The sequence below is a fragment of the Oryzias latipes genome, chromosome 13 (genome assembly GCF_053564925.1).
Source record: "Oryzias latipes strain Hd-rR chromosome 13, Olatipes_Hd-rR_3.1".
NCBI classification, from domain to species: Eukaryota; Metazoa; Chordata; class Actinopteri; order Beloniformes; family Adrianichthyidae; genus Oryzias; species Oryzias latipes.
Window position 1 is genome coordinate 35,995,712 of NC_136249.1, and position 23,008 is coordinate 36,018,719.

Consider the following 23,008-nt stretch of genomic DNA (forward strand, 5'->3'; position numbering starts at 1 on the left):
TCACACATCCCGTCCCCGCAACTGCGCGCTCTTTCTCAGAGACGGGAGCGCGCAGTTTTAGGCACGGCAATTCACAGGTTTCCGGGTGGTACAAACTCTGTGAAATAATAGATAATTGTAAACTTATAGCGCTGGCGCAGATTTCTCTCTCTAAGCACTGCTACTACTGCGCGCCTCTGGCATCGCCCAGCGCCCGAGAAGGACTGGTCTAATGAAAAAAAAACCTATAAATAAAGATTTGTCTGCGAGCCACATGTGACCATCAAAAGAGCCATATATGGCTCGCGAGCCATAGGTTCCCGACCCCTGCCCTAAGGTCACCTTCAGTGACCCCTGTGACCTTACACACGCCAAAGTCTGTGTGGAAAGCTGACGTGCAGGTGGGTGTTTCAGCATAAGCCCCGCCCCTTTTCCTCAGTCACAAACAGCATGTCTGAAGCAGATCTGTTGCTGCTTCTGGTCTTGCTTCCTGCAATCCTGCAGACCTTTGGGGTGGGCGGTGACAGGAAAAGGGGCGTGGTTAGGGCTGCCTCCAGCACCTTTGGACGGCATTGGGGCGGAGTCTGTTTCTAAAGCTGCCGTCTTGTCTTCGTGATGCGCCGGTTCGGTTTTAAGCTCCGCCCCTCTGTCTTCCACTGCCCCTACGAAGCCTTGGCAGCCGGAGCAGTTGCTTTGGTGCGGCAGCACCTGCCCAGCAGGTGTTCCAGTCCTCAGACTGCCCCGCCCCCTGACCGGAGCCCTGTGATCTCTGTGGCTCAGGCTGGAGGAAGCTCTCCGGTGGCTCTGATTGGCTCTGCTGGCGTGGTTGCAGCTCTGTCTCCGCTGCACCTTCTGCAGGGCCAAAGCTGCCAGGTCGGAGTGGGAGGAGGTGCTGTCAATCATCCTCCTGCCAAGAGCCAGCGGCCTCACCGGCAGCGCCAGCCGCAGGCGGAGCCAGAACCGAGAGCTTCTGGGTTCCGATCGAGCGCCGCGCCACCTGACGGTGCAGGTGCAGACCTGACGCAGCTGCGAGACCTCCACGCACGCCAGTTTACTGATGGAGCGGTAAACCACGCCCACGACGGCAGCCTGGCGCCCCCGCTGGAGGTGCAGAGCCAGACGGCACTCCAGGAGGCTGAAGCTCTTCTCCATCAGGAAGCTGGGGCTGAAGACGAAGAGGAGGCGGCGGCTTCGCTGCATCGCCTGCAGGACGGCGTCCGACGGATCTGAGGGTCAAAGATGGAAAAGAAACGTAGCTGGATGGACGGACGGACAGATGGAGGACGGACGGATGGATCTGATGTCATGAAATGGACACTACCAGCATCACATACATTGTTGATGATTGAACTTCATGCTGTTTTATCTCAAACAGCAGAATCATTTTATAATTTTCTGCTAATTCTAACGTTTTCTTTTCTTTGGTTCTTCCCATCTGACCCCCTTCAGGAAGCATCAGAACTTCTGCCGCTCCAGAACCTGGTTCTGGTTCTTCTGGCATCACTGAAGCTCCTTTCTTCTGCTCATTTCAAGAAGAAAACAGACTCCAGAAATATTTAAATAAGGATTTATTATGAAGATCATTTACATTCATCGTCCGACTTCAGGATGTTCCTTAAAAAGGGAAGAACGGGACGTTCTTGAATAAAACCGTTTCCTGTCATGAAGCTGATCTTCATGCTGCAGATGGATGAAGACGATGGAGGACGACCTCCAGCTTTTCCACGCCGGAAAGCTTTCTACCTCTAGACCACATCGACGGAAAACGACTGAAGACTTTCCTCCACAACAGAGACGGCTGCAGAATCGAACAGCGGCGTCTCGCTGCCGGACGCTCCTCCAGAGCTCCAGGCATCCTGCTGAGCACCAGTCTTTAGGTCAGCTTCAGTCTCCCAGATTGGCTGACGTGAAGCCCCGCCCACCTCTGTTAAAGAGCGCCAGCAGCTCAGGTCGGTCCCATCCAACTCAAAGGAGTCCTGCAGTGGCCCCGCCCACTGAGGCGGGACCCTCGTGGAAGCTCCGCCTCTGCTCGCTCGTCACGCCGAGCTGATCAGGCCCGTTTGGGAGTTGGTGCTGTTCTGGCTGGTCATTCTCAGCAGCGCCCCCTCGGTACCGCTGGCCCCCTCCCCCTTGCGCGTCCCCCTCCTCATGGGCAGCTCCACCCTCAGCCTTTTCCAGAACCGGGACGACAGCTCTTTGGACTTCTCCCCCTGCCATCGGACCAGCGCCAGAGCCACTTGGGCCTTCCTCAGCTCCCGGACCAGGTCCTGCCTCTGGACAGGCTTGTACTGGACCAGGATCACCCTCAGGTGCCCCCCCAGGGCCATGCCCTGCAGGCCAGCCTTCAGCTCCAGCAGAGCCTGGGAGCCCCGCGAGGCATAGCCGGGGCTGACGACCACCAGGAGGCGGCGACTGCGAGACACGAAGCTCAGCGTCTCGTCTGTGATGGCTGCAGGGAGGGGGGGGGGGGGGGGGGGGTGAACGGATGGATGGATGGACGGATGGATGAGGTGCAGGCGATACTCACTCCCCCCAGGAAGACTGTCCCTGTCGAAGATGCAGACCGAGTACCCGAACTCGTTCTCCAGAACCCCGCGGAGCGTGTTCAGAACAAACTGCTCCTCCTCGCCGTTCCTCGCGTACGAGATGTACACGTCAAAGTCCTTCTCGTCTGAAACAGAGCGGGAACGCGTTCAGGATCCCTGCGGGTCGTTGGGCGGCGGCGCCGGCGCCTCACCTGTGAACCGCTCGTCCGTGCCGAACCAGGAGCGATAGAGCAGCAGCAGCTCCAGCCAGAAGACGTGGTAAACGACGAAGAGGAGCAGCATGAGCACCAGAGTGACGCCGAGGCCGCAGCCCAGCTCCACCGACGGCAGCGACGCTGCAGAGACAGAGACACGCCGCGTTCTGACCCGGTTCTGCTGCCGCCGCTCCAAACAAAGCAGCACCTCACAATCTGGTGAGGAAGATCTGCAGGAGGTCGCGGTTCGAGACGAAGGTCGCCTCGGAGCGATCGGAAGCTTCCTCACCCTCCTCGCTCAGCAGCGCTCGGCGGCTCTCCGAGCCTCTGGCGTTCTTCACGGAGCAGTTGAAGCGGCGCCGCAGGTCGTCGGACCGGAAGTCCTGGATCAGCAGGAGGTTCTCCACCGTCAGGTCCATGTGGTCGTCCTTCAGAACCCTGCAGACACACAGACAGGTTCTAGAGTCGGTTCCAGTTCTGCCTCCTTCAGAACCATCAGGATCATCAGAACCATCAGGATCATCAGAACCATCAGGATCATCATAACCGTCAGAACCATCAGGATCATCAGAACCGTCAGGATCATTAGAACCATCAGGATCATCAGAACCGTCAGAACCATCAGGATCATCAGAACCGTCAGGATCATCAGAACCGTCAGAACCATCAGGATCATCAGAACCATCAGGATCATTAGAACCGTCAGAACCATCAGAACCGTCAGTATCAGTCAGTCTTTTGAACACGTCCCAGAAATAAAAACCCTTTAGGCTCCGCCCCCCAGAGGTCAGATGAATATCTACAATAGAGCAGAAATGTGGGTGTGGCCTGTAGATTAACATGTGAATTAAAATTTTAACTTGGTTGACATGAACGACATATCAATGGGTCACATGACCATGAGGGTCACCACATAGGCAGACGCCCTGTATTTGGGGGCGGAGCCTCCATTTGAAGTGCATCCCTTAGAGAATCTGAATAAAGTTGAAGTTCTGCTCCAGACACGGAGCTTCACTGCAACCACGCACAGCCGTGACGGAGCCGTTGCTATGGTAACCAAATGAGGGAGACTGGAAGAGAAGCTGCTTTCCTCTCACCTGTTGCTCTGGGAGAATCTCTGGTCGCTGAGTTTTTCCAGCGTCTGTCCGTCCACCGTCCACCAAACGTCCCAGGAGGGGTCGTCCACGACGAAGGGGACGGTCGCCCGGCACGCCAGAGCGGCCCTGGAGTCTGACGGGGTGAGACCAGACCAGACCCACGTGAGATGAGGTGACGTCAGAGCTGGAACTGATGCCGGCTCACGTTTGATTGATGACGGACAGTTACGGCAGAAACGTCGTCTATGTCTGAACACCGGAAGTGAGTTTGTGACGTGAAGGCTCAAAACTTTACTGTTGTAGGAAGACGAGAAGAGTTTGGGCGCCAGCGTGGCCCCGCCCCTTCGACACGCTGGAGAAATGAAGGTCAGCCTCCACTTCTCCTTCATCTCTGCCCATCGCTTTGTGTGATCATTTCCGATCGATACCCAAATGTTGCAGTGATCAGCATGGATCACTCCATCACCGTGACAACCGCATCCTTCAGGCGCCATCTGCACGGGTCGATGCAGACTCGCATTAACATGCAGCAGTTTGACAGGCAGGAAGGAGGGACCCTGCGTTTGGATCCAGAGCAGAGCTTCAGGGGTCTGCAGAGACCTGGATCTGGTCCTGGAAGCCGGAAAAGCTGCGTCAGGCGTGAAGGCCCCGCCCTTTTGCATTTGTAGGAAAATCTGGCCCCGCCCCTTTGCATATTTAAGAGAAGCTGGAGCTTTTATGATGTCATTTTCCACCGACCCTGGAGCTTCCAGCAGCAAACCTTTGGATGTCTCTGTGGCCATACGTCCAGTAGATTTAAAAGCCCCTCCCCTCTTGGAGCCAAGCTGGTTTTAGTCTCAGGTTTATCTCAGTTTAATGCGTTTCCTTACAGTTACTGTAAGAAATGTCATAAATCTGATTTATTTGCTTTATGTTATTCAAATATTTATACTGGGTAGTTTAGGCTACAGTCACATTTCCCACAATGCCCCAGCGCGGCTACCTAGATGCAAGTTTTCCAGTTCTGAATTTGTAACTAAAGGTGAACATCGGGCGGCGCCATCCGTCACGGTCGTGCGGCGGCAGTCCAGTGGCAGGTGGGGATGACGCCATTATAAAAATGTAGCGACAGCAGGGCGGAGCGCCAGCCAGCAGCAGTGTCAACGTCTCCAGACGGCGACCGTCCACATCAGCTGCCGCCAGCCGGGGGTATTTAAACCAGGGGTAGGTAAAAAGTGGGCCCTTCTGCACGCCGGACAACACGCCAACGGTTCTCAAAAGGACTGGGCGGTGGCCTGAAGTCTTCTAGAGTCTGCGGCGGCGGTTGCATTTGTGACCGCAGCGTTTTTATCTTTAACAGTTTACTTTGGTTTCAAAGATCATAACTGCAGTTCAGCGTAAACCTGTGTCTGTCAGCTACATTAATATTAAATAGAAACACTTTTCTATTGATCAGCAAAAACTGATCAGAAAAATACTCAACTCCACATCAAACAACAGTTTTTCACAAAAGTTATTTTTACTATAAAGTAATTCAGTTACTTTTTGGAATAGTAGTGAGTAATTATAGCCAATTATTTTTTTAAGTACAACACTACAGAGTAGCTGTGGGGGAGGGGCTTGTGAGAGCGGCGCTCTGCGGGGGACTTACTGGATTTGACCTGGAAAACCTGGTCTGCGTGGGGGTGCAGGATCACGGGGGTTTTGGACATGCGGGTGGGATCTGTGGAGACAGGAAGTGATTACCTGGGCAGGTGTGTGCATGGGGGCGTGTCCGGCGGCGGCGACTGGACTCACTGATGGCCGTGACGTTGACGGCTCTGGTGAAGTTGAGCTGCCTGCCCCCCCGCTGGAAGTGCACGGTGCAGTAGTAGAGCCCCTGGTAGTGGTCCACCATGGTGTAGAAGCGCAGGCTGGACCCCCACGGCTCCCGGTCGGAGTTCCAGAACGGGGGGCCCTTACACTTCTGCAGACCCACCAGAGGGGGCGTTAGAGAGCCTCTCACTGAAGGATCGTCTTTAAATGCCCCACCACCGGCCCCAGCTGCCCCACAACAAAAGCGCCCCCCCACCAGGAACATGGCCGACCTCCAGCTCTCAGCACCCGGACCAGTTTTAAAGAATGGTTCTAAAGTGGACTCTGATCTCTGACGGGTTCTAGATGCGTTGGTTCTTTCAAACTTCCCTTAAACCGGTCCAGGTTCTACAGGACGGAGGTCCAAAGCTTCCCCAAGACCCCAAAGAAAACCCCCCTGACACTTTGTCCCTAGTGCGGCGTGCACGCCGCCACTGGCAAGGCGCCTTCAAGCGACCATTTCCAGCAAAAAGTCCATGAAAACGTTGATTTCCCCACAGACCCTGAAGTGTCTGGAAAGACGGACTTCCTCCATCAAACGCGCATCTACGGCTAAACCAGCTGGACTTTGACCAATCAGGTTCGGTAGACGTACGGATGGCGATCCTTTCAATTCACAGAAGTCCCAACCTTTTGAGAATTGATTTTAATTTTGGTTTGTTCCGGTGCTGTAATTCTGTGACGTCAGGTAGGCCTGCGCAAAAAAATCGCAAATTTATCGTTATCGCAATATCAAGCTGTGGAATATGCAGATCGCATACGACATAAACGTTAACTTTATTCTGTTTTTGTTGTTTGTTCATGTATATCGTAAGTTACATCATCATTGTAACTTTTCCTCATATTAGTCATATAAGTCTGTCATATATGGGACTAGAGCTGTGAAAGCCTGAACAGATTTACACGGCTGTGACGTTTCACACCACGACTCTTCCACCTGCAGGAGACGGACGGACGGACATGCTAGCATCGGGTTGCGACAGTCCAGTGTGAACGCCACGGGCTAAATGCCGGTTCAGCAGAGCCCCTGGTGAGTGCGGCCTCAGAAGTCAGGACGTGAAAGAGGCGGCCTTACGTGGGACCAGCTCACGGTTGGCGGGCTGTCAGACATGGAGGTGGCGTCCTTCAGGTCTGGACAGTCCAGGGTTTTTCCTTCCTGCAGGGGGATGAGCGCCGGGGTCGGCAGCGTCGCCACCGGAGGCTCACAGCTGCCGGCGGGGGTCACCTGATCCCTGCGAAGGACCTTCAGGCCCATGGCGATCTTACTGCAGGACGACTTGTTTCTGGAGGCCAAAATAATAGCAGATGTTCAGAGAAGCAGAGACCGCCCCCAACCTCCTGGGCGGAGTTGATGCTGTCAGAGACTTTGGTGAGAAACCAGGTCGGGTTCAGGATGGTTCTGCTGTCATCTCTCTACCTGTTCTAAAAGTTCTAACTTTTTTGTTTTCTACCAGCTGAAAACGTCTCTGGTTCCTCCACATCTGCCCCCCCCCGAAAGAACACGCATTCTACAAGCCACCATCCCTGCGACGGGATGTCTATATTAGACTCAACCTTGACATTTCACACCAAGACTCCTCCAAATGTAGGCGGCGGACATGTGCGGTAAAAAGCAATAAAAGAAGAAGCCCCTCCCTGCTTGTGCAGTGGGACATGTGACCCCCATTCTTGAATGGGGGTCACATGTCCCACGTGAACGTAGCCTGAAGACGCCATACATAACTTCTGATGTGGCTCTGACAATTGGATTAACATTTTACTTAAACCATCCTGATGATTTTAACAGCAAACTAAAATCAGCCATTGATGCTGTAGCTCCACCTACAACAACAACTGCCAAAGCTAAAGCTGAATCTTAGTCTTCTCCTACCCCTCTGGCGACTGCCTCCCTCTACATTTAGCCCCCCTAAATGGAGGACAGTTATGGAAAAATAGTGCCTTCAAATTTGGAGGTCACTACCACGCGATGACATCATCCATATTCGCCAATCATCCGCATTCATAACTTTAATTAAATGTAAACTTCAGAGCACGCCCACATGAAGACATCCCCCTAACCAGAGTCCCCAAGTCACTGCGGCTCCCCCCTCAAAAAAAACTCTTCCGGACACCACTACAGCTTCAAGTCCCCCTACACTCGGGACAATAGGGAGGAGCCAGAGGGGTGGGGAGCAATTTGGATTCGGCCTAAAGCAAAAGCCAAATGAGAAGTTCAAAGGTCACAAGCATGAAAGCATTTTCAAAAGCATGAAAAGAGATTGTTGGGGCGCTGAGGGACGGCGGCGGAAAACACACAAGAACCCATCCTATACACTAATAAAACAGTGGAGTTTAGTATTTTTAAACTAGAACTACATTACACCACTCATGAAATACAATCAATGGAGTTTGATCCAACATCCAACAGGGGCGGCCGTGATGCAGCGGTAGGGCGGTCGACCCATGATCGTAAGATTGCAGGTTCGATTCCCGCTTTGCACGCCCATGAGTCGAAGTGTCCTTGGGCAAGACACTGAACCCCACCTTGCCTCTGGTGGTAGGCGGGTGCCTGTGTTTGGCAGCGGAGCTGCCACCAGTGTGTGAATGTGTGAGTGAATGTGTGTGTGAATGTGTGAGTGAATGTGTGTGTGACTGGGTGAATAGGTCTGTGACTGTAAAGCGCTTTGTCCTTGTAGGAAGAAAGGCGCTATATAAGTATACACTATTAATCTATAAAATGTTGACTTTTCATTTCTGACAGGTGGAGGGGGAGGAAATCGCCGTTTGGCTTTCCCCAACAGGAAGCTGCAGCTGACAAACAGGAAGCGAGCCGCCACCTTCATCAGATCTGCTGCTCCCCGCCGGCTTCCTGTGCGGCTCGTCTGCTTCAGAAAGCTGCTTCCCCTCTGAGTGTGAGAGCTCCTTCACACACGGGTCAGTGAGGCCGGCAGAACCTGGAACCCGTCCAGAACCGGGGTTCCCGCAGACCTTTCAGGCGCCACTTTGGCTGATTGAGTTTGGAAAACTGGACTGAAGCTAAAAAGTCGGATCCAAAGTGACTCCAGGCCTGGTCTCAGAGGCCCCGCCCCTTTCTCTGATTCACATGAACTTACTTTTGTTTCTTGATCCCTGTTTTTCTTTTCTTTTCACTTGGACACTTTTCTGCTGCAGAGTTCAAACTTTAGGAGTTCTGGAATGTGCTGCACACAGATGAAGCTGGACTGTGATTGGTGCACTGGACCGTCTCTTAAGGTTCTGTCCAGACCACCTTCAGAACTTTGGTCTACTTAGACCAGGGCTGCTCATGACGTCGATCGCAGGCCAGCAAAGATACCAAAACAATCAAAAGTACTTCTAAAAAATCCTCACCGAGAATTAGGCGACTTGATTGACATGCAGAACGGCCAATCGAACATCCTCTGATACATACGTCACTGCACATGCGTGTTCTAATCCACTGAGCCCAAATTCTGTCATGAGAAAGTCGCTACTTAACCCGCGGCACGTCAAGTCCCGGGCAGAAGACCACTCCGGCCCACTGGAGTGCCCCCCCCCCCCCCCCCATCCCGTGATTCGTGAGTCTCCTCCTGCTCTGTAGAGCCCCCCCCCCTCTTTCCGCAGCACGCGGTCCTCACCGAGCCAGCAGGTTTATAAGCCCCCCCATTGCCCGGTTCACAGGAGAGCATGACATACGATATTCGCTGCTTTCTGTAATAAAACGCCTCATCTGTTAATACAAACGTATCTTTGTGTACTCTTACTGTGTAGTTTTTGAAGTATCAGTACATAAACAATGTAATGTATTGATAGTTCATAACACTATGTTTATTAAACAGTATTTTAGTCTCAAAATGCCACATATACACACATAAATATACATCTATACACAAATATATATATAGGTAGATCTTCAAGACATTGTCGTCTCAAAAGTAGCTCTCGTGCCAAAAAGGTGTGAGCCCCCCTGACCTCCAGGAAAAGGCTCTGGGTTCTGTGTGCCGACTCACCGCAGGAGGCAGATGTACTGACCCGAGTCCTCTGCACGGGCCGGCAGCAGCCACAGCCGCTCCCGCTGCTTGCTGAGGCGTGAGCTGTAGAACAGAACCACGGTCAGAACCTCCGCTCAGGAGACAGAACAGCCAATCAGAGCAGTCCTGCGGGTTACCTCTGCCGGATTGGCTGCTCCAGGTCTTGCCCCTCCGGGATCTGGTACCAGAAAAGGTTGTGACCGGCGCTCTGGGTGGAGGAGTAGTTGTAGACGGAGGGATGAGAGAAAAGAGGACAGGAGAGCCAGACTGCCTCCCCCTCCAGAACCGAGACTGCCCCTTCATTGGACTCGCCCCAGTCGTAGCACGTGGGGTCTGAAAGGGTAGACAACAAAGTTCTGGTCCGTTCTTGGAAAAACATTTGTCTTTTCAGAATCTTCAGAATCCTTGAGGGAGATAAACATTCGAGAGCCTTTTCCACTGGAACGTTCAGAAAGACACGACCCGAACTATCTGAGGGATTTCTGCAGATAACGACATTCAAGACAATGACAGATGAAGGAGGACAGGCGTTCCCTTCAAAACAGGAGTTCCAGGTCAGAACCGGGCCGAGCCAGTCTGACGTCCCCCCCACTAAATCAATCCACTTTGGTCGCCATTTTTTGTGATATGGATACCGGCATGTTGGACCCGGATGTCATCAGTGAGCAGTGATTGGTCCAGGTTGGTCTGAGTCATCGTTTCCGTAGCAACCACTCTCACCAATCAGGAGTGAGCTTGGAGGAAGGCCACACCCCTTTCACTTGAGAGCAGGCTGTACAAAATCTAATCAAACGTTCTTAACGTTGACCGTGGGGCCAACAGGCTCCACCTACCTTTATTCAGGCGTCTGATTGGTCAGTTTACAACTTAAATACCCTGAAAAAATGAGGATTATTAGGAAGACGTTCAAAGTATCAAAGCCAGGACGGTTCTTCTGACCAATAGAATGACTGAGAAACAGCTGGTTGTTTCTCTATAGACGTCTGTGGGATTTTGTTGAGCTGTGCTTGAGGATTTTTTCCATTTGTGTGACCGGACAAACACTCTGAATTCAAAAGAAACGAGATGGTCGGATCCTAAATCCGTTTATATCTCAATGCATCAAACCATCATTTTCTATAAACGGTTAAGGTTTTATCAAGAGAAAAACCTTTTCCAGAACAGATTAAAAAGAACCTCAGAAGCTAGTTTGTCCCAAACACCAGAACTGGTCTGGATCCAGGAAGACAATCCTGTTCTTATAGAGTTTGGTTTGAATCTGATCGTGTTTCCATTGTAGATCAAAGCAGAAGTCAACTAAAAGAAAAGGCTGCAGAGAGGCGGTTCTTCTGTGAAGCCACCTGTGAGGCCCGATCCGGCACAGATCTAAAGAGCATCGGCCTGTGACGGATGGAGGAGCGGGTCGTCTCGGGAGACATTAACGGGACCACCGTGAAGTTCAGAGAAAGCGCTGAGGCAGCAGGAAAGCAGACTGTGATGAACGTCTGAGGCGGCAGACGAGAGATGTTTCAGCTGCAAAAACAAATCAATGAAGATCCATCTCTGCAGAAACGATGCAGAGGCGGGAAAACTGCTCGACTCTGTCGAACCTGAACTCAAGGATCTGGAGAACCTGAAGAAAACCACAACAGGAAACAGGAAGTTCTTCAAATCAATGATCAGTGGGGTATTTATGAGCTCAGAAGGGAAAAGTAAAGGTTTCAGCAGAAGAAGCGCTCATCCATCTTCAGAATTGGAACAGCTCATTTCCGTCTGATTGATCATCCCGATGCGTTTAACCCGGCGATCGATCAGGTCTGGATGAGGAAGGCCTGGTTCACCACGGTTAATGAATAAAGCTGGATGCTGAAGGTCAAAGCAGAAGGGGCTGATGGGAGCTCAGATGATAGATGCTGGAACCACGGCAGGAACTTCACATTGCTTTACCGTGCTTTAACTTGTTTTACCATGTTTTATAGCTTTAAATCATGTGTTAACATGTTTTACAGTGCTTTACTGTGTTTTAATGTTTTACCGCGCTTTACCGTGTTTTACAGTGTTTCACCGTGATTTAGTATTTTATCAAGCTTTAACTTGTTTTACCCTGTTTTTTTGTGTTTTACAGTGCTTTACCCTGTTTTACCGTGCTTTAGCGTGTTTTACCGTGTTATAAAGTGTTTTACTGTGTCTTCCATACTATAACGTGTTTTGCTGTGCATTAACATGTTTTACGTTTTGTAGCTTTAAACCGTGAGTTAACGTGTTTTACAGTGCTTTACTGTGTTTTAATGTTTTACCGCGCTTTAACTTGTTTTACCATGTTTTATAGCTTTAAACCATGTGTTAACATGTTTTACAGTGCTTTACTGTGTTTTAATGTTTTACCGCGCTTTACCGTGTTTTACAGTGTTTCACCGTGATTTAGTATTTTATCGGGCTTTAACTTGTTTTACCCTGTTTTTTTGTGTTTTACAGTGCTTTACCCTGTTTTACCGTGCTTTAGCGTGTTTTACCGTGTTATAAAGTGTTTTACTGTGTTTTCCATACTATAACGTGTTTTGCTGTGCATTAACATGTTTTACGTTTTGTAGCTATAAACCGTGAGTTAACGTGTTTTACAGTGCTTTACTGTGTTTTAATGTTTTACTATGTTTTAATGTGTTTTACCGTGCTTTAACTTGTTTTACCATGTTTTATAGCTTTAAATCATGTGTTAACATGTTTTACAGTACTTTACTGTGTTTTAATGTTTTGCCGCGCTTTACCGTGTTTTACAGTGTTTCACCGTGATTTAGTATTTTATCGGGCTTTAACTTGTTTTACCCTGTTTTTTTGTGTTTTACAGTGCTTTACCCTGTTTTACCGTGCTTTAGCGTGTTTTACCGTGTTATAAAGTGTTTTACTGTGTTTTCCATACTATAACGTGTTTTGCTGTGCATTAACATGTTTTACGTTTTGTAGCTTTAAACCGTGAGTTAACGTGTTTTACAGTGCTTTACTGTGTTTTAATGTTTTACCGCGCTTTACCGTGTTTTACAGTGTTTCACCGTGATTTAGTATTTTATCGGGCTTTAACTTGTTTTACCCTGTTTTTTTGTGTTTTACAGTGCTTTACCCTGTTTTACCGTGCTTTAGCGTGTTTTACCATGTTTTATAGCTTTAAACCATGTGTTAACATGTTTTACAGTGCTTTACTGTGTTTTAATGTTTTACCGCGCTTTACCGTGTTTTACAGTGTTTCACCGTGATTTAGTATTTTATCGGGCTTTAACTTGTTTTACCCTGTTTTTTTGTGTTTTACAGTGCTTTACCCTGTTTTACCGTGCTTTAGCGTGTTTTACCGTGTTATAAAGTGTTTTACTGTGTTTTCCATACTATAACGTGTTTTGCTGTGCATTAACATGTTTTACGTTTTGTAGCTATAAACCGTGAGTTAACGTGTTTTACAGTGCTTTACTGTGTTTTAATGTTTTACTATGTTTTAATGTGTTTTACCGTGCTTTAACTTGTTTTACCATGTTTTATAGCTTTAAATCATGTGTTAACATGTTTTACAGTACTTTACTGTGTTTTAATGTTTTGCCGCGCTTTACCGTGTTTTACAGTGTTTCACCGTGATTTAGTATTTTATCGGGCTTTAACTTGTTTTACCCTGTTTTTTTGTGTTTTACAGTGCTTTACCCTGTTTTACCGTGCTTTAGCGTGTTTTACCGTGTTATAAAGTGTTTTACTGTGTTTTCCATACTATAACGTGTTTTGCTGTGCATTAACATGTTTTACGTTTTGTAGCTTTAAACCGTGAGTTAACGTGTTTTACAGTGCTTTACTGTGTTTTAATGTTTTACCGCGCTTTACCGTGTTTTACAGTGTTTCACCGTGATTTAGTATTTTATCGGGCTTTAACTTGTTTTACCCTGTTTTTTTGTGTTTTACAGTGCTTTACCCTGTTTTACCGTGCTTTAGCGTGTTTTACCGTGTTATAAAGTGTTTTACTGTGTTTTCCATACTATAACGTGTTTTGCTGTGCATTAACATGTTTTACGTTTTGTAGCTTTAAACCGTGAGTTAACGTGTTTTACAGTGCTTTACTGTGTTTTAATGTTTTACTATGCTTTAATGTGTTTTACCGTGCTTTAACTTGTTTTACCATGTTTTATAGCTTTAAATCATGTGTTAACATGTTTTACAGTACTTTACTGTGTTTTAATGTTTTGCCGCGCTTTACCGTGTTTTACAGTGTTTCACCGTGATTTAGTATTTTATCGGGCTTTAACTTGTTTTACCCTGTTTTTTTGTGTTTTACAGTGCTTTACCCTGTTTTACCGTGCTTTAGCGTGTTTTACCGTGTTATAAAGTGTTTTACTGTGTTTTCCATACTATAACGTGTTTTGCTGTGCATTAACATGTTTTACGTTTTGTAGCTTTAAACCGTGAGTTAACGTGTTTTACAGTGCTTTACTGTGTTTTAATGTTTTACTATGCTTTAATGTGTTTTACCGTGCTTTAACTTGTTTTACCATGTTTTATAGCTTTAAATCATGTGTTAACATGTTTTACAGTACTTTACTGTGTTTTAATGTTTTGCCGCGCTTTACCGTGTTTTACAGTGTTTCACCGTGATTTAGTATTTTATCGGGCTTTAACTTGTTTTACCCTGTTTTTTTGTGTTTTACAGTGCTTTACCCTGTTTTACCGTGCTTTAGCGTGTTTTACCGTGTTATAAAGTGTTTTACTGTGTTTTCCATACTATAACGTGTTTTGCTGTGCATTAACATGTTTTACGTTTTGTAGCTTTAAACCGTGAGTTAACGTGTTTTACAGTGCTTTACTGTGTTTTAATGTTTTACTATGCTTTAATGTGTTTTACCGTGCTTTAACTTGTTTTACCATGTTTTATAGCTTTAAATCATGTGTTAACATGTTTTACAGTACTTTACTGTGTTTTAATGTTTTGCCGCGCTTTACCGTGTTTTACAGTGTTTCACCGTGATTTAGTATTTTATCGGGCTTTAACTTGTTTTACCCTGTTTTTTTGTGTTTTACAGTGCTTTACCCTGTTTTACCGTGCTTTACCCTGTTTTACCGTGTTATAACGTGTTTTAATGTGTTTTCCATACTATAACGTGTTTTGCTGTGCTTTAACATGTTTTACATTTTGTAGCTTTAAACCGTGAGTTAACGTGTTTTACAGTGCTTTACTGTGTTTTAATGTTTTACTATGCTTTAATGTGTTTTACCGTGCTTTAACGTGTTTGACCATGTTTTATAGTTTTTTACATTGCTTAACCGTGTTTTACAGTGCTTTACCCTGTTTTACAGTGCTTTAACGTGTTTTACCATGTTTTACAGTGCTTTACCGTGCTTTAGTGTTTTCCAATGCTTTAATATGTTTTACCGTGTATTAAAGTGTTTCACAGTATTTTATAGTGTTTTACCAGGTTTTATAGTGTTTTACAGTGATTTAACGTGCTTTATCAATGCTTTAACGTTGTTTTACGGTGTTTTAGTGTTTTACAGCGCTTTAACATGTTTTACCGTGTATTAAAGTGTTTCACAGTATTTTATAGTGTTTTACCAGGTTTTATAGTGTTTTACAGTGATTTAACGTGTTTTATCAATGCTTTAACGTTGTTTAACCGTGTTTTAGTGTTTTACAGCGCTTTAACGTGTTTTACAGTGCTTTAGCTTGTTTTACCGTGTCATAACTTGTTTTACTGTGTTTTCCGTACTTTAACGTGTTTTGCTGTGCTTCAACATGTTTTACCATGTTTTATAGCTTTAAACCGTGAGTTAACGTGTTTTACAGTGCTTTACTGTGTTTTAATGTTTTACCGTGCTTTAACGTGTTTGACCATGTTTTATAGTTTTGTACAGTGCTTTACCCTGTTTTACAGTGCTTTAACGTGTTTTACCGTGTATTAAAGTGTTTCACAGTATTTGATAGTGTTTTACCAGGTTTTATAGTGTTTTACGATGATTTAACGTGTTTTATCAATACTTTAACGTTGTTTTACCGTGTTCTAATGTTTTACAGTGCTTTACCATGTTTTACAGTGCTTTAGCGTATTTTACCGTGTTATAACGTGTTTTACTGTGTTTTCCGTACTTCAACGTGTTTTGCTGTGCTTTAACGTGTTTTACAGCTTTAAACCATGAGTTAACATATTTTACCATGTTCTACAGTGTTTCACCGTGATTTTGTGTTTTACTGGGCTTTACCGTGTTTTACAGTGCTTTATCATGTTTTACACTGCTAGTGAGCTTTAGTGTTTTACAGTGCTTTAACATGTTTTACCACGTTTTAGTTATCTACCGTGCGTTTTAGTGTTTTACAGTGTTTTTCTGCGTTTTAGTGTTTTACCGTGCTTCAACATGATTTACCATGTTTTACAGCTTTAAACCGTGAGTTAACGTGTTTTACAGTGCTTCGTCATGTTTTACAGTGTTTTACCTCACTTTAACGTGTTTTACCATGTTTTATAGTTTTTTACCGTGCTTTACAGTTTTTTACCGAGCTTTTACATGTTTTATGGCTTTAAACCGTGATTTAGTGTTTTACCAGGCTTTAACGTGTTTTACCATGTTTTATAGTGTTTGCCGTACTTTTCCGTGTTTTATAGTGTTTTGCCGTGCTTTGACGTATTTTACCGTGTTTTACAGTGCTTTACCGTGTTTTACCGTGTTTTATAGTGAACTACTTTTGATTTTGTATCCTGAAAGGTGCTATACCAATAAAGTTTATTAATATTATAAATCCTGAAGAACCCTGAAGGCCAAGGAAGGTCTGGAGACAGAAACTCCTCTTCATCAGCATTTTCCACTCCTTTCCCGCGCCGATCATCCTTTGATCCGTCGTCAAAACGTTTCCAGTGGTCTTTTCATTATGACGCCCCAGGAACACGTTAAATCATCATGTTCATCAGAGCGGGGCCTTCAGTCAGAATCGGTTCTGTGTCAGGTCCAAACCTCTTGACTTCTGGAGCCAGAAGAACAGAAAGAGGTTCGCCCTCTATAAATCTCCCGCAGGAAGCGGCTGGTGTTCAGGACCGGTTCAGGTCTGCTGACTCTCAGGATCCAGGATTGATGGAGGCCCTCCTCCTTCTGCACAGAACAGTGGTAATTGACCTGTCACGTTTCCACGGCGACAGCATTAGTCTTTCTATTAAAGGCTTATCCGACATCCACCTCCTCCTCTCACTCATCCATCTACAGCAGGGGTGTCAAACTCATTTTTACCAAGGGCCACATCAGTATAGTGTCTGTCCTCAAAGGGCCATGTGAAGAATAGTTAGAAACTGCCTTTAACTTTTATTACACTAATGGTTTAAACTTAATTCACTGAGCATGTATTGTCATCTCAAAATTATATTACATTTGAAGAAAGCACAGCCAAACTATTGTTCTAACAGTTTCTTCTCATACTCCCTCTTTTCTGTGCATGTGTGATCTGCTGAGCAGGCCTCAGACTTATCTTCACTTTAGCCTTGGAGCTTCTCCCCAGCAGTAACCTGTGGGCGTGATTTACCAACCCCATCCCTGAGCTCGTTGGTTCGGACTTTGAATGCACCATGTTCATCTGTCTGTCCCCTTCGTGTTTGTGCGTAGTAAAACCTCCACAAAAGCTAAGTTTTGTCTCTGAGTCATTATTCATTATTTCTGTGTGCAAGAAACTGACGGGGTTACGAACTGATACAATACAGTCCTTTCTAGAAAATCCAGTTTCTTCACAGGCCAGATATAACTTATACATGCGACTAAATGTAGTGGAAAATAAATGTAACTACTCCTTAATGTTAAATAACTCATTATTTATTCATTATAACTTTTAAAGTGACAATTGCAGTTGCATAAAAAAACATGGCCTTGAGTTTGACACATGTGCTCTTCAGTAATACCCCCATCCCCCCCGGCCACGCTGTGGGAGCCCCCCAGACCGCTCTGATGTTTCCCATAAACACAGAAGAAACTTTTCTAGAACTTATTTTGAGTTTTTTCTACTTTTGAGAGGAAATAATGAGAAAGCTCAACCACACCATCCGTTTCTACACATCCTCTCTCACAGACTTCCAGGTTGAAGCCCGATAGAAATCAAACTCACGGAGCCAGGTCCGTTTCACGGCTCAGGTAACCGCTCAGAGGAATGGAGGAAGCGGCAGAAAAGACCGTCAGCCTTCAGCTTTCATGTCTGTGGAAAGTCTCCACTGAAAGAGGAAAAATGTCCTTTTTCTGCTGTTGTGTTAACAACAGACAGATGTTAACATGGGTGGGGTCTTTTCTCTCTGGGGGGGGGGGGTCCAGAGGCCATATAAAAATCAAACTACAGTCTTGGAGCCGACAGAACAGCTGCAGATCTTCTGCAGAGCTGCGCTGGATTTCCTCTGAGCATCGTTAAATCTTAATTACCGCCTTAAAACCTGCTCAGTGGACCGGGGGGGGCGGGGTGGGGGCAGATTTTCCACCTCCAGGAGGCTTTAAAGAGACAAACAGAAACAGCAGCACTCCGCCTCCAAAAGGATTCCTGCCAGCCTACCCCCCGTCCCCCACCTCCATCCATCTCCCCTTATGACCCTGTCCCCCTCTGCTGAGCCCCCCCACCCCAACCATTATTGACCGTTTCCAGCGCTGGCGTTGGTCGCACGTTAATCCCAGTCGATCCTGACAGCTCGCCACTGAAATGCTACCAGGCTTTTATTTTGGTAAGAATCTTTGGAATCTTTAATGAAATAAGACGTGAAGCTGAAATGCGGTTAAGTCTTGTCAACAGAAGGTTCACACGGATCTCCCACAGAGGCCCCGCCCCCTCCTGTGATGGAGGGAGGTCAGGTGAGTGTGGGACGTTCAGATGCTCCTGCATTCCTTCAGAGGGCAGGAGACCCGGGGATTTCAGGAAGGGGGTTTTGACCTTGGCGACGAGAACTTCCTGTCTGGTGTCATGTGACAGGAAACCGGCTGTGCTCAAAAATTGGACAACCCCGCCCCCTGGACCAATCAGCTCCCTTCAGAGCGCTCTAACTTCCTGATTATCCCGGCGTGCAGAAGGCGGAGCCACCCCGAGGTCCAGACAGTCCACATGTAAAATCCCCCACTTGCAGGAAATGACATCATCAAACGCCCACCGTTCCATATATGGGCGGGACAGACGGGACTGAAAGTTGACGGAGCACGGCCAAGGTCGTTCTAGGCCACGCCCCCATCTGAGGTCACCCCCCCACAGACACACAACCAGTAAATGGGAGTTTGTCCATTTCCGTTTGACAGGAAGTGGGATGACACCTATTTGGTTTTCTAGAAGCCCTGCTGGTACTTCGTGAAATGACCTGCTCCACCTTTGACCTTTGACCTCCGAACAACAACCAGAGGCGTTCAAGTGCGAATTGTTACAATCTGACTGTAAAAAAGACATAAACTTTGCTTTAAGGATCAGAAGTTTCTCCGTTTGCGGTTCCAGGCAAATTTCTGAAATAGAATCTTCTTCTGTGAGGTTCTGACTGTAACTGTTCTGAAGAAATGCTTCAAACCCCAGACACCGACCCGTGCCCCCCCGGCACCCACGTACCTGCCGAGTCGATGGACTGACTGACAGATGGACAAGTCCCGCCAATCAGTGTGAAGAGGAGCAGGACGGCGGGAACGAAGGGCGCCCTGGGGAGAGATTGACAGAGTCAATGATCAGCTGGTGTTTACAGCTGTTTCAGGGGGGAGGGCCCGAGGAAACGCAGGCGGGGGCCGCTCAGATCTGATCAGACCACCGTTTCCACTGAGCTTCAACCGCAGATTCAGGAATTTTACTTTCATAAACAACATCACTTGTGATTTATTGTGCATTCACCTGGAAGATGAATGGCTGCTCGCCCCGGCGGGGGAGGCGGGGGCCATAACTCATCCAGCCTCCTTCACAGGCGCTCTGTAGCCCGTTAATTAAGTCTGCGTGGCTCTTTACGAGAGGCCGCTCAACAATCCTCTGCTTTCAGCAGCAAAGTGTGCGCTCTGCAAAACCTTCTCGTCTGCTTGAAGGTGTTTCTGAGGACAGTGGGGAAATTATGGGATGTCCTCAGGTAAAGCACAAAAAACAGACCAAAAAGAAACGCCTTTCAGAGCAGAACCTCAGGTTTTACTCAAATCCATAGTCACCCCCATAGTCACACAGAAATGTTGGGTTGGTTTTTGGGGGAGCAAAACCATATTTCCACTATCTTAAACTTAATTATTCCATCACTGCGAGTTACCACGGCAACAGGAGAACCATTTTTGGGAAAGCAAATAAAGTTCTGAACGGAAAAGAACAACAGATGTTCCCATGAAAAAGGAACAGCTGCTACAGATGTTCTCCAACTGTTCTCCATCTTTTACTTCACTCAAACGACAAAAAAGTTTCTACCTCAAATTCACTAAGAAAAAGCCACACCTGCTACAGATGTTCAGATGTTCCCGCTAAAACCACACCTGCTACAAATGTTTCCCTAAAGCCACACCTGCTACAGATGTTCAGAGGTTATCGCTAACGAGACACCTGGTACAGATGTTTCCTATAAACCCACACCTGCTGTTTCCCTAAAGCCACACCTGCTACAGATGTTCAGAGGTTATCGCTAACGACACACCTGGTACAGATGTTTCCTATAAACCCACACCTGCTGTTTCCTCTAAAGCCACACCTGCTACAGATGTTCTCGCTAAAGCCACACCTGCTACAGATGTTTTTTTCTAAAGCCACACCTGCTACAGATGTTTCTTCTAAAGCCACACCTGCTACAGATGTTCTCGCTAAAGCCACACCTGCTACAGGTGTTCTCGCTAAAGCCACACCTGCTACAGATGTTCTCGCTAAAGCCACACCTGCTACAGATGTTCTCGCTAAAGCCACACCTGCTACAGATGTTTTTTCTAAAGCCACACCTGCTACAGATGTTTCCTCTAAAGCCACACCTGCTACAGATGTTTCTTCTAAAGCCACACCTGCTACAGATGTTTCTTCTAAAGCCACACCTGCTACAGATGTTTCTTCTAAAGCCACACCTGCTACAGATGTTCTCGCTAAAGCCACACCTGCTACAGATGTTTCCTCTAAAGCCACACCTGCTACATATGTTTTTTCTAAAGCCACACCTGCTACAGATGTTTCTTCTAAAGCCACACCTGCTACAGATGTTTCCTCTAAATCCACACCTGCTACAGATGTTTCCTCTAAAGCCACACCTGCTACAGATGTTCTCCCTTAAGCCACACCTGCTACAGATGTTTCTTCTAAAGCCACACCTGCTACAGATGTTTTTTCTAAAGCCACACCTGCTACAGATGTTCTCGCTAAAGCCACACCTGCTACAGATGTTCTCGCTAAAGCCACACCTGCTACAGATGTTCTCGCTAAAGCCACACCTGCTACAGATGTTTCTTCTAAAGCCACACCTGCTACAGATGTTCTCGCTAAAGCCACACCTGCTACAGATGTTTCTTCTAAAGCCACACCTGCTACAGATGTTCTCGCTAAAGCCACACCTGCTACAGGTGTTCTCGCTAAAGCCACACCTGCTACAGATGTTCTCGCTAAAGCCACACCTGCTACAGATGTTTTTTCTAAAGCCACACCTGCTACAGATGTTTCTTCTAAAGCCACACCTGCTACAGATGTTTCCTCTAAATCCACACCTGCTACAGATGTTTCCTCTAAAGCCACACCTGCTACAGATGTTCTCCCTTAAGCCACACCTGCTACAGATGTTTCTTCTAAAGCCACACCTGCTACAGATGTTTTTTCTAAAGCCACACCTGCTACAGATGTTCTCCCTTAAGCCACACCGCATTTTTCCACGTCATCAGGTCATTCATATAGCCACTGCTCCTCTGTAACCAGTGGGAGGGGCTTATAGCAGCAGAGAAATGGAAAGTATAGAGTCTGACCTCCCCTGATTCTCGTATTTTTTAAAATGTTTTTCTCAAAATGCCCTGTCTCTTTGATTTGCAGGCTTTTCTCACGAGGCCTGTGAAAAAACTCCCAGAATGCACCTGAAGCTTTGTTTAGTGCTGCACAGTTTCTGAGAAAAGCCAGTTCTGCCACTAAGTAGGTAAATCCCAGAGATGAGTGAGAAAAAGAACATTATGCTGTAAATGTTGCACAAAATGTGAAATTCTCATTAATTCAGTGTCAAAAAACTCAAAAACGTGTTCTTACAAGAAGATTTAGGATTTCTGTGGCTGAAAACATGTTAGAAGGATGTTCTGTTTGGATGGATATCAATGGATCCATAAGGACTGCTAATCATCATGATCATTACTGTAGCAGTGTGTGGTTTGGTTTGGGGGGATTTGTAGTAAACGGCTCCTTTGTGGCCCTTCATCCCCCTCAGACCCCATAACAGCCCTCATCCTCATAAAGGTTGGGGGTCCGGGTCTGCAGAGACCCTCCTGAAAGTTTTTGGCTGTTTCTTCTTCATCTTCACTTTGTTTCAGACGAGCATTTGCTGATGAGCTATGGTGATGATGATGATGATGATGATGATGATGATGATGATGATGAAGTGGATGACGGTGATGAAGATGATGAGGAGGAGGGGCTCAGGCAGACTGCAGTCCGGCTTTGTGCTGATCTCAGTAAAGTCAATCTGACCTGATTGCCTGTAATCTGATTATCGGAGCGGATCGATGGGGGACACTCGGGCTGGTCCCGGACCAAAACCATCATCAGGCTGATGAGGAAAACGTGAAACTTTTCTGTGAAACAGAAATGATGTGGGATCGACGCGGAAATTCACTCAGATTCTTGGAAATGCAGGATTTTTCATGGAGATTAGTAGCACGCGTCTGAGACCGACCGGGTCAGAACCGAAGCGAAGCCGGTTTCTTTTGAAACTAACGATGAGAAAGGCGGCGGCTCCAAACTGGACTCCTGACCGAACCCGAACTAAGTTCCGGATGAGGAGGGCGGGAACTTACATGGGTCTGAGGACGGTTCGGACGGTACCAGAACTTCAACCAGGACTGAGCGGCAGACTCCGCTGGTTCCGGACTCCACTGCGGTTGTCAATCGTCGTTTCAGTCCGGTTCGGTTCGTGAAAGTGCTCCACGCAGAGAGGCGGCGCGTGAGCCCGACCGGCTGATTGACAGCAAATGGCACGCGCCCGACTTCTGACACGCGGGCGGGAAAACGGTCCTCCCCCCGCGACGAACAGCCGGGGTCGGGAGCGGGGAGACCGGCGGAGCCACAGCGGGGCCGCGGAGGCTTCATGAAGGAAGTCCGAGTCAAAGTTCCAGCCCGGATTCCGGTCCACGCTCCTCCCCCCGGCGCGCGGGCTGCGGCCAATCACAGCGCAGCGCGTGCGCGCCAAGCCAGGCAGACTTTAGAGAAAGAGGAAGACGCAGTTAACATGTCAACAAAC

At 47.3% G+C, this 23,008-nt stretch overlaps 1 protein-coding gene and 1 long non-coding RNA gene across 5 annotated transcripts; one reads left to right on the top strand and one right to left on the bottom strand.

The window, feature by feature from the left end:
- il1rap (interleukin 1 receptor accessory protein) lies at nt 1–22,912 on the bottom strand. 4 transcript variants are annotated; one of them, XM_023961637.2, is made up of 12 exons: nt 22,566–22,873; nt 19,192–19,277; nt 9,794–9,989; nt 9,636–9,719; nt 6,725–6,932; nt 5,593–5,761; nt 5,447–5,518; nt 3,817–3,949; nt 3,009–3,157; nt 2,717–2,860; nt 2,507–2,650; nt 1–1,205 (listed from the first exon to the last, which is right to left on the bottom strand). In XM_023961637.2, coding segments are annotated over exons 1-12 (2,178 nt in total). In that variant the 5' UTR covers nt 22,568–22,873; the 3' UTR covers nt 1–414. The 4 variants fall into 4 exon arrangements, with proteins under 4 accessions (XP_023817405.1, XP_023817404.1, XP_078785934.1 ...); XM_078929808.1 differs by lacking the exon at nt 1–1,205 and adding an exon at nt 1,533–2,428; XM_023961636.2 differs by lacking the exon at nt 19,192–19,277 and having other exon boundaries at nt 22,566–22,912.
- On the top strand, nt 6,757–9,368 carry LOC111948440 (uncharacterized). The gene is made up of 3 exons (XR_002874452.2): nt 6,757–7,018; nt 7,104–7,254; nt 8,390–9,368. It is a non-coding gene; the product is annotated as an uncharacterized LOC111948440 (long non-coding RNA).
- Nucleotides 22,913–23,008: the final 96 nt, after the last annotated feature.

What these genes read in the sequence shown, in the direction of transcription:
- il1rap (XM_023961636.2), bottom strand. Translation starts at nt 22,857, where the DNA reads ATGAAGCCTCCGCGGCCCCGCTGTGGCTCCGCCGGTCTCCCCGCTCCC. An exon ending in CAGTACATCTGCCTCCTGCG is followed by an intron (nt 6,933 to 9,635) that starts GTGAGTCGGCAC and finishes TTTGGCCTCCAG; the next exon opens with AAACAAGTCGTCCTGCAGTA. An exon ending in AGCGCTGCTGAGCGAGGAGG is followed by an intron (nt 2,861 to 3,008) that starts GTGAGGAAGCTT and finishes CTGTCTCTGCAG; the next exon opens with CGTCGCTGCCGTCGGTGGAG.